This window comes from Dryobates pubescens, chromosome 23 (assembly GCF_014839835.1).
Source record: "Dryobates pubescens isolate bDryPub1 chromosome 23, bDryPub1.pri, whole genome shotgun sequence".
Classification (NCBI taxonomy): domain Eukaryota; kingdom Metazoa; phylum Chordata; class Aves; order Piciformes; family Picidae; genus Dryobates; species Dryobates pubescens.
In genome coordinates this window covers 693,976-707,550 of record NC_071634.1, presented here as the reverse complement: position 1 = coordinate 707,550, position 13,575 = coordinate 693,976, and the positions used below count along the sequence as shown (strand labels likewise).

Below are 13,575 nucleotides of genomic sequence, written 5' to 3'. Positions count from 1 at the left end.
AGACAGCCAAATCCACCCTGCGGTTCTTTAACCATGCTCACTGCAAACGCTCTCCCAGGAAGCGGGTGGGGGCTGTCAGCTGCAGTGCTGCCCAGCCTGCATTCACCCTTGTTCATCACACCCAGGCGAGGCCAGAGCAGGCAGGTGACCAGTGTGACCCCTGCGGAATCAAACCCAAACCACAGCTCAAAACCATCTTGGCTGTTAACATTCCTTTATTGTGGGCACTGGCACCCATCACCCTGACCAGCTGCCAGCACGCCGACTGGCAACAGCACAGCTGCTGCAGCTTTGTGTGCTCAAATCAAGGCCGCACCGTGGGCTTCGCCAGCGCTGTCCTAGACAACGCCAAGAGGAGCCCCAGGCTCCTACAGGCGAAGGTTGGTGCGATCGTGGTACTTCTGGTAGGGGTCACCCAGGTACCAATTCCTCCTCTTCCAGAAGGAAGTGGTCATTTTATCCAGGAGCTTGCACTGTGTCCTAGTGCACAGCATCAGCTCTCTCAGACGCTTCTTCTGGGCAGCTGACTTCTTCCACAGTTTCTTCTTATAACCAGCCTGGCAGAAGGCAACAGACAGAAGGCTTTCAGGTGGTCCCTATGGAACACTGATGAGCCACCCAGGAGAGACTCCCGCTGCACAAAGGCAGGAGTCACAGATTCAGACTGCACTGGGTTGGAAGGGGCCCTCAGAGGTCATCTAGTCCAACCCCCCAGCAGTCAGCAGGGACATCTCCAACCAGAGCTAATTTCATGCTAGCTATCACCTGCAGCAGAAGGAAAGGATTAGCCCTCGACTGCACAGAGCAGCTCTCTGCCATCAAGAGCTTTACCTTTCTCCTGACCCAGAGGCCGTTGTGCAGCCGGAGGAACCTCTTCACCACAGACTTCACAGTCTTCCTCTTCCCCTTCCGCAGGCTATAGTAAGTCAGGGTCCGCGCCGGCTGCTGCAGGATGCTCGGAAGCAGAGGCGTGATGCTAAAGACACCACACGGGGGGAAAGAGCAGCAGTGACACTTCTGCTTGGGAAAGTAACCACTGGCTGCCTCACCGCCAGAGAAAGCAGCCGTGGCTGTGAAGTACCAGCGGCAGAGGTGCTCGCAGGCCCAGTGGAGGAGCTGGCAGTGCTGGCTTGGCACTGGGACTGCTCCAACCTGAACCACTCTGTGTGTGTGTGCCCAGGCTGACTGCACTGCTGACTCCAAAACGAACCTCAAAGTCACACAGAGCAGCTTTGCTTTCATCTTCTAAAAGTGGTTACACATCAGCAAACAACTGAGCTGTTAGCGGCGCTGGGGAAAGCTTTGTGTGGAGCCTGGAGAAGAGGAGGCTCCGGGGAGACCTCACTGCTGTCTACAACTACCTGAAGGGGGATTGTAGCCAGGAGGGAGTTGGTCTCTCCTCCCAGGCAAGCAGCACCAGAATAAGAGGACACTGGAGGTGGAGGTGAGGAGAAAGTTCTTCACTGAGTTGTTAGCCATAGGAATGTGCTGCCCAGGGAGGTGGTGGAGTCCCCATCCCTGGAGGTGTTCAAGAGGGGATTGGATGTGGCACTTGGGGCCATGGTCTAGTCGTGAGGTCTGTGGTGACAGGTTGGACTCGATGATCTTTGTGGTCTTGGTGATATCGTGATACTGTGGAGCCTATTCAGGGTAGGGATCGGGAGGCTTCGGACTAGAACTGTGGTTAGGGCAGAAAGCAAAGCAAGCCCCCAGAAACGCTCCAAGAGGCTCACGGCAGTCCTCGCTCACGTTGGCTTTGCAGAAAGCGCCGCAGACTGTACCTGCAGAGGGCCGAGGCGGTAGCTCCCGCGGGCAGGTTCCCCCCGAGCAGGCTCCCCGCGGGCAGCCGCGGTTTCCACAGCGCGGCCGCCGCCGTCGTCCGCACATACCCGACGCAGCGAGCGGAGAGGCCGGAGAGAGCGGGCCCTGCGCCGAGGCGGCGGGCGGCCCAGGGCGCCCAGCGGCCCAGGATCCCTGCGGAGAGCCAGAGCCTCGCTCGGGGGCCCGCCCGGGAGCCCCGCTCGGGAGCCTCGCCCGGGGGCCTCGCTCGGGAGCCCGCCCGGGAGCCTCGCTCGGGGGCCCGCCCGGGAGCCTCGCTCGGGGGCCCGCCCGGGAGCCTCGCTCGGGGGCCCGCCCGGGAGCCCCGCCCGGGAGCCCCGCTCGGGAGCCCGCCCGGGAGCCCCGCTCGGGAGCCTCGCCCGGGGGCCCGCCCGGGAGCCCGCGCGGGGGGCCCGCTCGCGCCACTCACCTGCCGCGGCTCCTCGCGCTGCGGCGGCCGCCATGTTTCCGCGCGAGCGCGCACGCGCTAGGGCAGCCAGCGAAGGTCACGCTGCGCCCGGGCGGGACTGAGGGGAGGAGGCGAGCCACGCACGGCGGGGTCACGCGCGGCGCAGCTCTCACCGCCCCGCCCCGCCCCGCCCCTGCTGGCCTGTGCCCCGCTGTCCTTGTATCCCGCCGCAAGGCCGGTGACAACAGATTTCTACCCCGGAGGGTCCCGCATAGCTCCGCCAGGCCGCCTCAGAGAGGTGTGGGTGTCCCTGTGCTGCGCAGGCACCACCGTGGCCGGCCCGCCCCCGGCACGCGCGGGCGGCAGTAGGGCAGGGTATGTGCGCGCGGCCCCCCCGCTCTGCTCTGATTGGGCGCGCTGCCCGTCGCTCTCCGCCACGAGCGGCCACGCCCTGGCGGACCGGAAGCCCGCGCTGCTGCTGCGCGTGCGCGCCGCGCTCCACTCGCTGTGGAGGGACGGAGGCAGGCGGCGCTGGCAGTCATCTCGCACGGCGCCTTCCCGCAGCCTGCACCCGGCTGCCGCCGGCTCTGAGGCCATGCTGCGGGCGTGTCACCGAGCGGGGTTCGCCGTGGCCGCACAGGTGAGAGGGCGCGGAGAGCGCCCAGCCCTAGGGAAGCCCTCGAGCCGTCCTCGCTGTTGCTTGCCCCGGGCCGCTGAGGCCTGCCCAAGTTCCCGGCAGGGACAGGGTGCTGTTGGGTCTGCGGGTGGGGGCGAGCGGAGACGGCGCGGTGCCGAGGAGTGGGAGGCGCGTCCTCTAATCGTGGCTCCGTCTTCTCTGAATGACTCCACACGCGTGAGCCGCGATTGGCTGCCGGGCTTTGATTGGCGGCCGCAAGCGCCAACAGCGCGCCTGGGCTTGGCGGAGACTGCGGGCTGCTGGGCCGGGTGTGCTACGGGTGCCGGCGTGCGCCGCGGCCGCCCTGCGCGGAGGTGCTCGGCTCCCGCCCGCAAGGCATGCCGGTCCTTGCGGTGCGTGGGGCCGGCGGGGCGCGCCGCGCCGCATGCCGGGAGCTGTAGTCCGCCGGGTCCTGGCCTGCTGCCGCCTCCCGCCGGTGTCGGCCTCAGGGCAGCGCCGGGGAGCGGAGGCCGCCACGTGGAGTAGCGGCAGGGCTCGGTGGTGGCACATGACCAGCCTGCTCCTCGGCGGCGCGGCGGCCGGGCCCGCTCACCCACGGAGAAGGACGTGACCTTGGCTTCCCCGCCGCGGCCTCCCCTCTGCCGGCTCGGCCTGCCACGCCCGGTGGGTCACGGCTCGGCCGCTTTGAGCCCAGAGGGCGGCCGACCGCCCGGCCGTGTCCTCAGCGGCGAGAGTGCTGGTGCACGGTGCCGAGTAGTGCCGCTGCAGGCGTGAGCGGTGCCGAGGGGCCGTAACGGGGCTCCTCAAGCCCTCCCCGTCACATCCAGAGAGGAAAGAACACGTTTGCTGGCCCTCTGTCCTTCCTTATCAGCAGAGATTGGGATGATACTGTACTATGGAGTCTTTTAAAGCAGTTGTCCAACTTTGAGGAGCTCACATCGGTGAGAGTGACTGCTCTTGTAGTACACAGCTCCTAGTTAAAGTGTCTGCTTAATGGTAATATAAATAAGTTGGTCAGATCGCTGCACATTCCAGCGTTCCTTACCCTGTTCACATGGTACAGGAAAAGGGTCACAACAGCCCCACACAATGCTCCAGTCTTGGGACAGTGTCTGGAAAGCTGCCCAGCACAGAGGAGGTGTTGTTGACAGCGACCAGCATGTGCCCAGCATGTCGACAGTGACCAGCATCCTGGCCTGCTCAGCAATAGTGTGGCCAGCAGGACTATGGCAGGGGCTGTCCCCCTGTACTGGGCCCTGCTGAGGCTACACTTTGAGTACTGGGTTCAGTCTGGGGGCCTGCACCATACAAGAAAGACACCGAGGGCTGGAGGGGGGCAGAGAAAGGCAATGAAGGGGCTGGGCAGTAGCAGCTGAAGGAACTGGTGTTGTTTAGTCTGGAGAAGAGGAGGCTGAGGACAGACCTCACTACTCTCTAGAGCTCTGTGAAAGGAGGTTGGAGTGAGGTGGGGGTTGGTCTGCTCTCCCCAGATCAAAAGTGGCAGGACAGGAGGTCCTCAAGTCATGCCAGGGCATGCTGAGCTTGGATAGTTGGAAAAAATTAGTCACTGAAAGGGCTGTAGAGCTTTAGGACAGTGTGCCCAGGGAAGTGCTGGAGTCACCAGCATTCAAAAGATGTAGCTGTGGTGCCTAGGGACGAGTTCTAGTGGTGGACATGGCAGGTACTGATGGGGCTTGATCTTAAAGGCTGTGTCCAGCTTGAAGGATTCTATGATCCTGTGGTTCAAAGCTCCGCATTCAGCCCCCAGTGACTCTGTGAGGTACCCACTTCCAGCCAGCAGCTCTCTGGTCTGCAGCAGCTGGGGTTTTCTCTGCTGCTTTGTACAGCTGGAGAGCCCTGTGCCAGGTCATCTGATGCTGGCTAGTGGAAGGCCCTGGGTTTGCAGGCCTGTGGAAACTCTTAGATGGGAGGTGAGAAGGCAGAAGGGAGGAAGTGGCAAATGTTTGTCTGTCAGGGCTGTTTGCATCCTTGAAAGAGTGCCTCTGGAATGCCTGCACAGAGCTGGACAAGCAGTGCTGTGCTTTGCAGCTTGGGGCTGTGTCTTCAGTCTCTAAACACTGGGTGGAAGAAGTGTGCCAGCACGGGGGTGCCCCAGCACTCTGCTGTTTGTTGTCTGCAGAAAAATCCTTTTTTCCCTTCATTCCTGTTGGTAGTTTCTGACAAGAGTGAGCACAGTGGGATTTAGTTTGGGCAAGGAAATAGTATTTATACATGCAGCTGCTTTTGTTTCATGTGGAGGGGACTCTGTGGCATACCATAGTTATGCACATGAAGGCTGGTGCTGGTCCTGGGGACCTTCAGCAGCTACAACTTGTGTCCTTCTGAGTGACAGAGCCAGACAGTGGGAATGAGAGCCAGGGGTCTGAGTGCTTGTTCTGCAGGAGCTGCAGGACTGTGGGCTCTCAGCAGGAAGTGCTGACCTCATCTGAGGTGATTGCAGGTCATTTTTGCATAAGGAGCAACAGCTCCCCTCCTGGAGGTGAGCCCCTCTGGCTGTTCAGAGGCTGTCAGCAGCAGTGGCTTGTTCCCTGCTCCAGCTGCAGTGATTCCTAGGCAGCCACAGTGACACAGGTTTTGTATCTTACTCTTCCATGTTCTCCTCTTTACTGCTGCAGTGCTCTTGCCTTCCTTCACAGGAGGCTGGGTGCATCTCAGAGTCATACAATTGTGTTGGTTGGCAAAGCTCTCTAAGATCATCAAGTCCAGCCATGTCCCCAACACCACCATGGCCATTAAACCATGTCCCCAAGTGCCACATCCACACATTTCTTGAGCACTTCAGGGATGGGGACTTCACCACCACATGTACTGAGTGTTCCTGTTCAGTTAACTAAAGCTCAGGCCAGAGCCTCAGCCTTGGCCTGCAGACCTGCTGGTGCCATAGTTAGAGGGAGAGTGAGAGCAGCCTGCTGGTGCCTCTGCTGTTCAGCTATGGGAATGGATTGCTTTGCTTTGACACAGCCCAGATAGAGCCTCTTGGTCTTGTAGCACCTTAGGAGCAGCAAGGTGTAACAGCTTGAGGGGGCAGAGGGCAGCCCTTCCTCCATGGGTGTTACCAGTGAGGCAGGTACTGGAAATGGCTTCAGCACTTCAGCATTTGTGCTCTGTGTACCAGAGGGGCTTCGGGGGGGCAGTGGTGTGAAGTCCACTCTGGGTCAGCTGAGGTCCCTTCCAACTTGGGCTGTTCCACCACCAGCCAAATCTTCACTTTCATCTGTTGTTCATCCAGATGAGAGCAGCCAAACCACAGGCACTGTCTGTGATGCTGGACCCTGACAGCAGGCTACAGGCAGCAGTGGCAGCCAGAACTAACCCCCAGCCAAGTCTCCACTAACTCCTCCTTTCCAGATGCTGCAACAGCTGGAAATTCCTGCAGCTGGCCAGGGGAACAGCCACCCAAAAGCTTTAAGCACCAACATTTTATGAGCAGAGGCCCAAGGCTAAATGTTCTGCTCCCCATGCAGACACCCCAGCACCCCCACAGCCAGTCTGGGCAAAGCGTTGCTCTTGCTTGGCCATCAGGATGCTGATGCTCATGTTTGCTGTCCCACCAGCATTTGGACACTTACAGGCAGTTTCTAGTGCTCCCTTTGTTGCATTATTCCCAGGAGCTTGTCCTGCTTCAGGCCTCTGTTGTGGATTTGTAGCAGTGCCTCAGAGGGTTTGGAAGGCTGTGTTATTTATTCCAACTAACTTCTTCAATGTTCATTACTTTACATTCATTCTCTGTTACTCAGGAGAGTTACTTTGCAGGGCACATCAAACCTTCTCTCCAGTTAACACTAAGAGCCCCAGAGACTCCAGCTCTGGAGGTTCTCCTGAGCTCTCAGGGCAGGACATCATTAAAGCAACAAAACCTGCCTTGCAGCCTCCTGCTTCTCCCCTGACTGCAACCAGCCACAAGGCACAGTGCTCTGCCTGCACGCAGTCCCAGCTACACCTCTCCTAGTCACCAGGATCAGGCATCCTGGCCCAGAATCTGCACAGAACAAAGCCTGCAAGGCACGCAGAGTGCTTTCTGCATTGAGCTGTGTGCGGATGTCTGCTGCTTCTCCCATGCTTCATGTTGTAGCAGGGAGCTGTTGAGAGCCAGCAGCGTGTCCAGCAGTTGATGACAGAATGCTTAAGTTCCCTGTGAAGGGGCCAGGGAAGCCTGGGGGTGTGCTGCTGGACAGTCAAGGCCAGTACAGAATGCATTTCACAGTTCCTCTCCTGTCCGTCACAAAGCAGAGCACAAGCAGGGCCGGGGGTTCCTGCTGCTGTGCACATGGTCCTGTCACTAATGAAGACATTCTGGCTGCTGCTCAGTGCTCCTGCTGCTTCCCTCTGCTGCTGAAGCACAGGATCTGTGCTTGTTCTGCCCTGTGCCAAAAGAAACTCAGCCCTGGGGACCTGGTGTAGGGAAACAGCTCCCAGTCTGCTATTTGAAAGAAGAGTTTCCAGTTGACCTCAGTGCTGGGAAAAGTTCCCTCTGTGCCTTGTGCTCTCATTTCCTGTGGGTCCTGTGCTCCTCTCTTTGCAATTCACATGTGGGGAAGAAAAAAAGCCCTGAGAGGGGACAGCATTTCTCCTCCTTCTGTAGGCTGGATCAGTTAACCAGGCTTTCTAGTGAAACCCAAAGATTAAGCTGGGCAGTGTGGATTAGAAGGGTCAGTAGGTTCAGAGAGGTTCTCCTGCCCCTCTGCTCTGCCCTGCTGAGGCCACAGCTGGAATACTGTGTCCACTTCTGGGCCACTCTGTTCAGGAAGGACCTCAGAGAACTGCTTGAGAGAGTCCATCCCAGAGGCACAGAGCTGCTGCAGGCAGTGGAACATCTCCCTGTGAGCACAGCTGAGGCAGCTGGGGCTTGGAGCTGGGAGCAGAGCAGCCTGAGGGCTGCCCTCAGTGCTGGGATAAAGATGTGCAGGGCTGGAGCCAGGCTCTGCTCAGGGATGGCCAAGGACAGCACAAGGGGCACTGGGGGCAAGCTGGAGCAGAGGAGGTGCCAGGGGAACAGGAGGGGAAACTTTGTCCCTGTGAGGCTGCTGGAGCCTGGAGCAGGCTGCCCAGAGAGGCTGTGGAGTCTCCTGCTCTGGAGCCTTCCCAGCCCCACCTGGATGTGTTCTGTGTGCCCTGCCCTGGGTGCCCTGCTCTGGCTGGATGAGCTCTGGAGATCCCTTCCAACTCCTAATGTTCTGTGATGCTGTGATTGTTGAAGAGGATCCCAGCTGTGCTGCCCAAGGTGGAGGTCAGGAGCACAGACCAGCTAAATGCACAGAGGAGTTGGGGTGTGTTCAGTGTTCTCCAGACCACCTGGCTGTTTCTTGGGAGGCCTTAACCTGCAAGCTGTGTGGGCAAACTCTGCTTGGGGAAAAGGGAGCCCAGTGTCCCTGTGAGCGCCAGCTGCTGCTGTGCAGGATGTGGCCCAGCAGGTAAGGTGGAAGTGTCAGTGCTAACGCTTGCCTCCTCCCCCTCTTGCAGAGCAGCCGGTGTGGGAGAGCAGCGCCGCGCCCGGCACGGCTGCCCCGCGGCTACGCCACACACTCAGGAGAGTCTGGGTACGTAGAGGGGCTGGGGGGGCTGGGACTGCTCCCTCTGCTCCCTTCTCTGCTCCTTAGCCTGCTGTGGGAGGGGACCGGCGTGGGGGCAGTTTTATCTCTTTATTGTTGGTAGCTATCGTGTGGCCTGGTGTGGCCCTTGTTTGTGTTCAGTGCTGGTGGAGATGGTCAGTACTGAGGGGGCAGCTGTGGGCTGCTGTCTTCGGCTTAGCCCCGAGGCAGTGTGGTACCAGGGGCTGGATGTGGGGGCTGGGTGTGTTGGCAGGCTCCGGAGCAGAGCAGCTGTCCCAGCGTCAGCTGGAGCCTGCCAGGCTGCCGCGGCCCGGCGGGGGCCCCGAGTCGGGCCGGGGCCGGGGGGGGCCCCGAGTCGGGCCGGGGGCCGGCGGGGGCCCCGAGTCGGGCCGGGGGCCGGCGGGGGCCCCGAGTCGGGCCGGGGGCCGGCGGGGGCCCCGAGTCGGGCCGGGGGCCGGCGGGGGCCCCGAGTCGGGCCGGGGGCCGGCGGGGCCCCGAGTCGGGCCGGGGGCCGGCGGGGCCCCGAGTCGGGCCGGGGCCGGGGGCCGGCGGGGGCCCCGAGTCGGGCCGGGGGCCGGCGGGGCCCCGAGTCGGGCCGGGGGCCGGCGGGGGCCCCGAGTCGGGCCGGGGGCCGGCGGGGCCCCGAGTCGGGCCGGGGGCCGGCGGGGGCCCCGAGTCGGGCCGGGGGCCGGCGGGGCCCCGAGTCGGGCCGGGGGCCGGTGGGGGCCCCGAGTCGGGCCGGGGGCCGGCGGCGCCCCGAGTCGGGCCGGGGGCCGGTGGGGGCCCCGAGTCGGGCCGGGGGCCGGCGGGGCCCTGACTCTGTGCTTCCCCACAGGCTGTCGGTGGGCAGGGTCGTCGGCGCGGGGCTGCTGCTGCTGGGCGGCGGCGCGGGCGGCACGCTGCTCTATGCCAGCTACGACCCCGGCTTCCGCGACGGCGTGGAGAAGGCTCTGCCCTACTCCCAGAGGCTCTTCGAGGTGGCCCTCGGCCCCGCGGCCCCCAGCGCCCCGCAGGGTGCCCCCCAGCCCCGGAGACCGGTGAGTGTTGCGCTGCCGCCCTGCCCTCCCTGGTCCCCTGAGCAAAGGCAGCGCCAGCTCCTGGCTGTCCCTGCCGGGTGAGCTCTCCTTAATCGTAAGAGGCAGGTTCACAGCCAGGAGCTGCGGTGCTGCTGGGTGCTGCTCACACCATTCCCTCTGGGGAGCTGCAATCGGAAAGGTTCCTTCTGTGCTGAAACTGAAGGCACAAAGCCCTGGGGCCTGGCTGCTGTCCTCGGCTGTTCCTCCAGGCCCCTGTTTCTGCTGCGGCCCCCGGGGTGCGGCAGCGTTGCTCCCTGTTGGGCTGGAGTGGGGCAGGCTGCTGGGGAGGCTGATGGAGGCTTTGGGCTTTGAAGGTGCAGCACGGGCCGCTGAAGATCTCTTCTGTAGAAGAAGTAATGAAGGAGTCTAAACAGCCTGCTACCAAATCCCAGCTGAGCAAGCCAGAAGCTGCTGCTCCTCCAGAGGACAAAGAAGGTAAGCTTACAGAATGTGCTGTTGAGGGAAGCCAAACAGTGGGGCCCTAGATCACATCCTCAGGTAGGCTCAGGCCTTTGGAGTGGTGGAGCTGGAGTCTGCTGTCATTTCACAGAGTTAATGTTGTTTAATGTCAGGGGGAAATGTGTCTGAAATGCCTTCTGTGTTTGTCTTTTTGGGGAAGCTCTTTGCCTGATAGAACATTTGGTACCCAACACAAGCCACCTGCCCTCGGAGTGCCTGCAGAAGGCTGCATGAGTTGCTGCCCTGTTGCTTCACATAGCCAAATTGCAGGAAACAGTCAAAAGGCTGCACAGTGTGAGAGGACCAAGGCAGAGATTTCAGAGCTATGCTGCTGAGAATGGGGCAGCTTGGACCCTCTGCTTCAGTCCCCACCCCCCATCATTACAGCCAGAGGAGATCAGCTTTTACCAGCTGCAGACACCCTGGGGCAGGGTCTGCAGGGACACTGCAGCAGCAGCAGCCCGTGGACAGCACACGAGGAGGTGCTGAGTGCTCATAGCAGGCAGCTCTGCCCCTCACAGGGACTCAGCAGAGGTCTGCTGCCTGCCAGGAGCAAAGCTCTGAGAGGCTGCTGGGAGGTGCCACGACTTGTCTAGAGCACAGACTCATTTCCAGTGCTGCTCTACCACATGGGCACAAATGGCACTGCAGGCTGGAACTTGGACAGGACCCAGGATGACTTCCACAGCTGAAAAGTCTCGGTGCTGAAGCTGTCTCTGCTTCCACAGCAGCTGGAGGAAAGAGCACAGCCAGAAGTAGATGGCTGATGCAGATCAGCTTCTGGATTCAAGGCTGGTGCCTTCATGAAGTCTTTGACAGTGGGATGTGCTTCAAAGGCTGGAGCCCTCAGGGGTGGATGGGATCCACCTGTCTACAAGAGGCTAGAGACAGGCTGCTGGGGAAAGAGGCTTTAAACTGAAAGACTTGGGCTGAGTGGTACCCCTCAGATCACTGCAGCTGACTGGAGAGTAAGCCAGGCCAAGCAGAGCAGCTGCAGGGGTTCCTTAGCTGCTCCTCAAGACACGAACCAGAAGACAACGACCTCAGGCTTACCTCTGCCAGGGAGCTGCAGGAGGAACTGCAGCTTTGTGTCCAGAAAAAGCTTTCATGGCAATAGCTGCAAGCTCCCATGGCTGGAGGGCAGAGGGATGGCTGCAGGCTGTTCCATAGCGACAGGCAGTGAAGAGGAGGTGGAGGAGCTGCACTCTGTGTTAAGAAGAACCTGAATGCAGAGTTGTCAACTGCAGTGATTGTGGAAGCCACACTGAATGCCTCTGGGTCAGGATCAGAATCGTCATCTCCAAGGGGAATCTTGCAGCACCTGCTACCTGCCTCCAGCCAATAAAGGCAGTGAAGCAATATTTGGGTCACTTAAGCAAGCTTTGGGTCAACGGAGCCTGGTACTTAGGGGTGACTCCAGCTACCCTGTTGTTGGAAGAACAATACAGCAGCTCACAGCTCACCTGTCACCCATCAAGTTCCTTCGACATGTGGAGGGCTGCTTCCTCATACAGCTGTTGGACATGCTGGCCAGGGCTGAGGCTCTGTTGACTCACTGCTCACTGACCAAGAGGAGCTGCTCTGTGACATCTCAGGCAGCGACAGCCTGGACTGCCCTGGTCACAGTGGTGTGGAGTCTGGGATCCTGCTGAGCACCAGAAGCTTAATACCAAGAGAGTTTAGATTATAGAAGAACTAGCTTCAGCTCTTGGGTTCCAAGGCCTGGAAACAAAAATGGAGGTTGCTGCAAGTGCAGAGCAAGCATCGGTGAAAGAGGAGTCGAAGTGAGTCCTCTGCCAGGAGCTCAGCCCCTGCAGATCAAAGGGCCCAGGCATCACCCACCCAAGGGTGCTGAGAGAGCTGGCATGGCAAGGCTGCTCTCCATGGTCTCTGAGAAGCTGTGGAGATCAGGGGACATCCCAGAATAAGGAAGGCTGATGTGACACCCATCTACAAAAAGGGCTTGTGTTGTGAAGAAACACCCCAGGGCGAGATGGGCGAGGGAAAGCCCGCAGCACTCGGTATGATTGACAAGCAAGCTCCAACTTCATCCTTCAAACGCACGGCTTTTAAAGCATCTCGGCTCATCATGCACAGATGGCATTATTCCATTGGCTAGTAGTCCAGGGTTGCATTGTAACACACAGCCTCCTCGCAGTTAGGTCTATGTGCAACTTCACAAGCTCCTTTCTCAGTAGTCCTTTGTTTCACAGACACTTTGTTTCACATGCTGTTATCTTGTAAGCAGCTGCGAGCACAGCCACAAGGCTATGGTGGCCTTGCTGCATCAGCACACCAGCTTACTGTGAGCAGTAAACAAGATGCAGTCTGGCCTACACACTTTGTTCAAGCAGCGGTTCCATAGAACCATGTCCCTGCAATTCAAGCCATTCCACAGCAGGCTTCAAGGAGGACTCAGGCCCTTGCAGGCAGTCCCTCCACAAGTCACCTCTGGGATGAGGCACATGGCTGGGAAAAGCCAGCACAGAGTCACCAAGGGCAAATCCTGCTTGGCAGACTTGATCACCTGCAACAAGAGTGCTTGCTGGGTGTGGGGCAGGCAGAGGAGCTTGTCTGCCTGGATTTCTCAAAGGCTTTTCCTGTGGCCCCCTCAGCCTCCTCCTGCCTGCTGGTGCAGACCAGTCTGTGCAGACCCACAGGGTGCTGGTAAATAGCTTCTGTTCCAGCTGGCAGCCTGCCATGAGTGGGGTCCCCCAGGGACTGACCTTGGCTCAACACCTAGTTACTTCAGAAGTGATTTGGGTGATGGGATCAAGTGTGCCCTGGTGAAGTTTACTAATGCTACCAAGCAAGTGGGGAAGGGAATGCTCTGTAAGGGAGGTGCACCCTGCAGGAGGGACTGGATGTGGGCTGGCAGAGTGGCTAACAAGAACTGTGTGAAGTTCAGAAAGGACAAGTGTGAGAAGATGTAATCCAGCAGCACAGGCTGGGATCTACCCATCTGGAGAGCAGCCCTGTGGAAAAAGTCTTGGGAGCCTTGGCAGGCAGCAAGCTCAACGAGTGAGCAGTGAGTTGCAGGGCAAAGAAAGCCAGCAGGATGCTGGGTGGCATCACCAAGGGCATCACCAGCAGGGATAAAGAAGCCCTTGTCCCACGCTGCTCAGCACCGGTCAGACCACTCCTGGAGCACTGCCTGCAGGTTTGACCCCTGCACAGAAAAGCTGTGGACAGGCTGGAGAGGGGCCAGAGAATGACCAGAGGCTGGCAGCCCTGCCAGGTGAGGAGAGGCTGAGAGAGCTGAGCTTGTTCAGCCTGGAGAAAAAGCACTTGGGAGGCCTCACCACGTTGCAGTGTGCAGAGGGTGGCTGCAAAGAGAGGAGGAGGTTCTGATCTCTTCCCTGACTCCTTCAGAAAGAGTGGTGCTGGGTACCAGCTGCTCCTTGGGAGGCTCCCATTGGACTCCAGAGGAAAACTTCTCACAAGGACAATCTACCACTGGAATAATTGGAAGTGGTGGAGTTCCCAGGGCTGGACACTCTGAAGGTTTGAGCTGGAGAGGGGCTAAGCCATCCTGTCTGCACTGTGCTGTTGCCAAGGGAAGTTAGACCAAATGATCCTTGAGGTCCCTTCCAGCCTGGCAGTCTG

At 60.0% G+C, this 13,575-nt stretch overlaps 2 protein-coding genes across 5 annotated transcripts in view; one reads left to right on the top strand and one right to left on the bottom strand.

Moving 5' to 3' along the window:
• Positions 1-204: 204 nt before the first annotated feature.
• Positions 205-2,282, bottom strand: MRPL35 (mitochondrial ribosomal protein L35). Its single transcript, XM_054172063.1, has 4 exons — positions 2,249-2,282; positions 1,782-1,974; positions 832-976; positions 205-557 (listed from the first exon to the last, which is right to left on the bottom strand). The coding sequence occupies exons 1-4, from the start codon at positions 2,280-2,282 to the stop codon at positions 369-371; spliced, it is 561 nt and encodes a 186-aa protein (XP_054028038.1). The 3' UTR covers positions 205-368.
• A 444-nt stretch (positions 2,283-2,726) lies between these two features.
• IMMT (inner membrane mitochondrial protein) overlaps positions 2,727-13,575 on the top strand; it is a 28,683-nt gene continuing 17,834 nt past the window's right edge. For 2 of the 4 annotated variants that reach the window (XM_054172235.1, XM_054172234.1), the window contains exons 1-4: positions 2,727-2,867; positions 8,346-8,422; positions 9,270-9,471; positions 9,825-9,945. In XM_054172235.1, the coding sequence (XP_054028210.1) occupies positions 2,823-2,867; positions 8,346-8,422; positions 9,270-9,471; positions 9,825-9,945 (445 nt within the window). In that variant the 5' untranslated portion in view covers positions 2,727-2,822. Of the gene's footprint in view, positions 2,868-8,345; positions 8,423-9,269; positions 9,472-9,824; positions 9,946-13,575 lie in introns of those variants that run through there. The other 2 variants (XM_054172233.1, XM_054172232.1) reach the window with 1 other exon arrangement.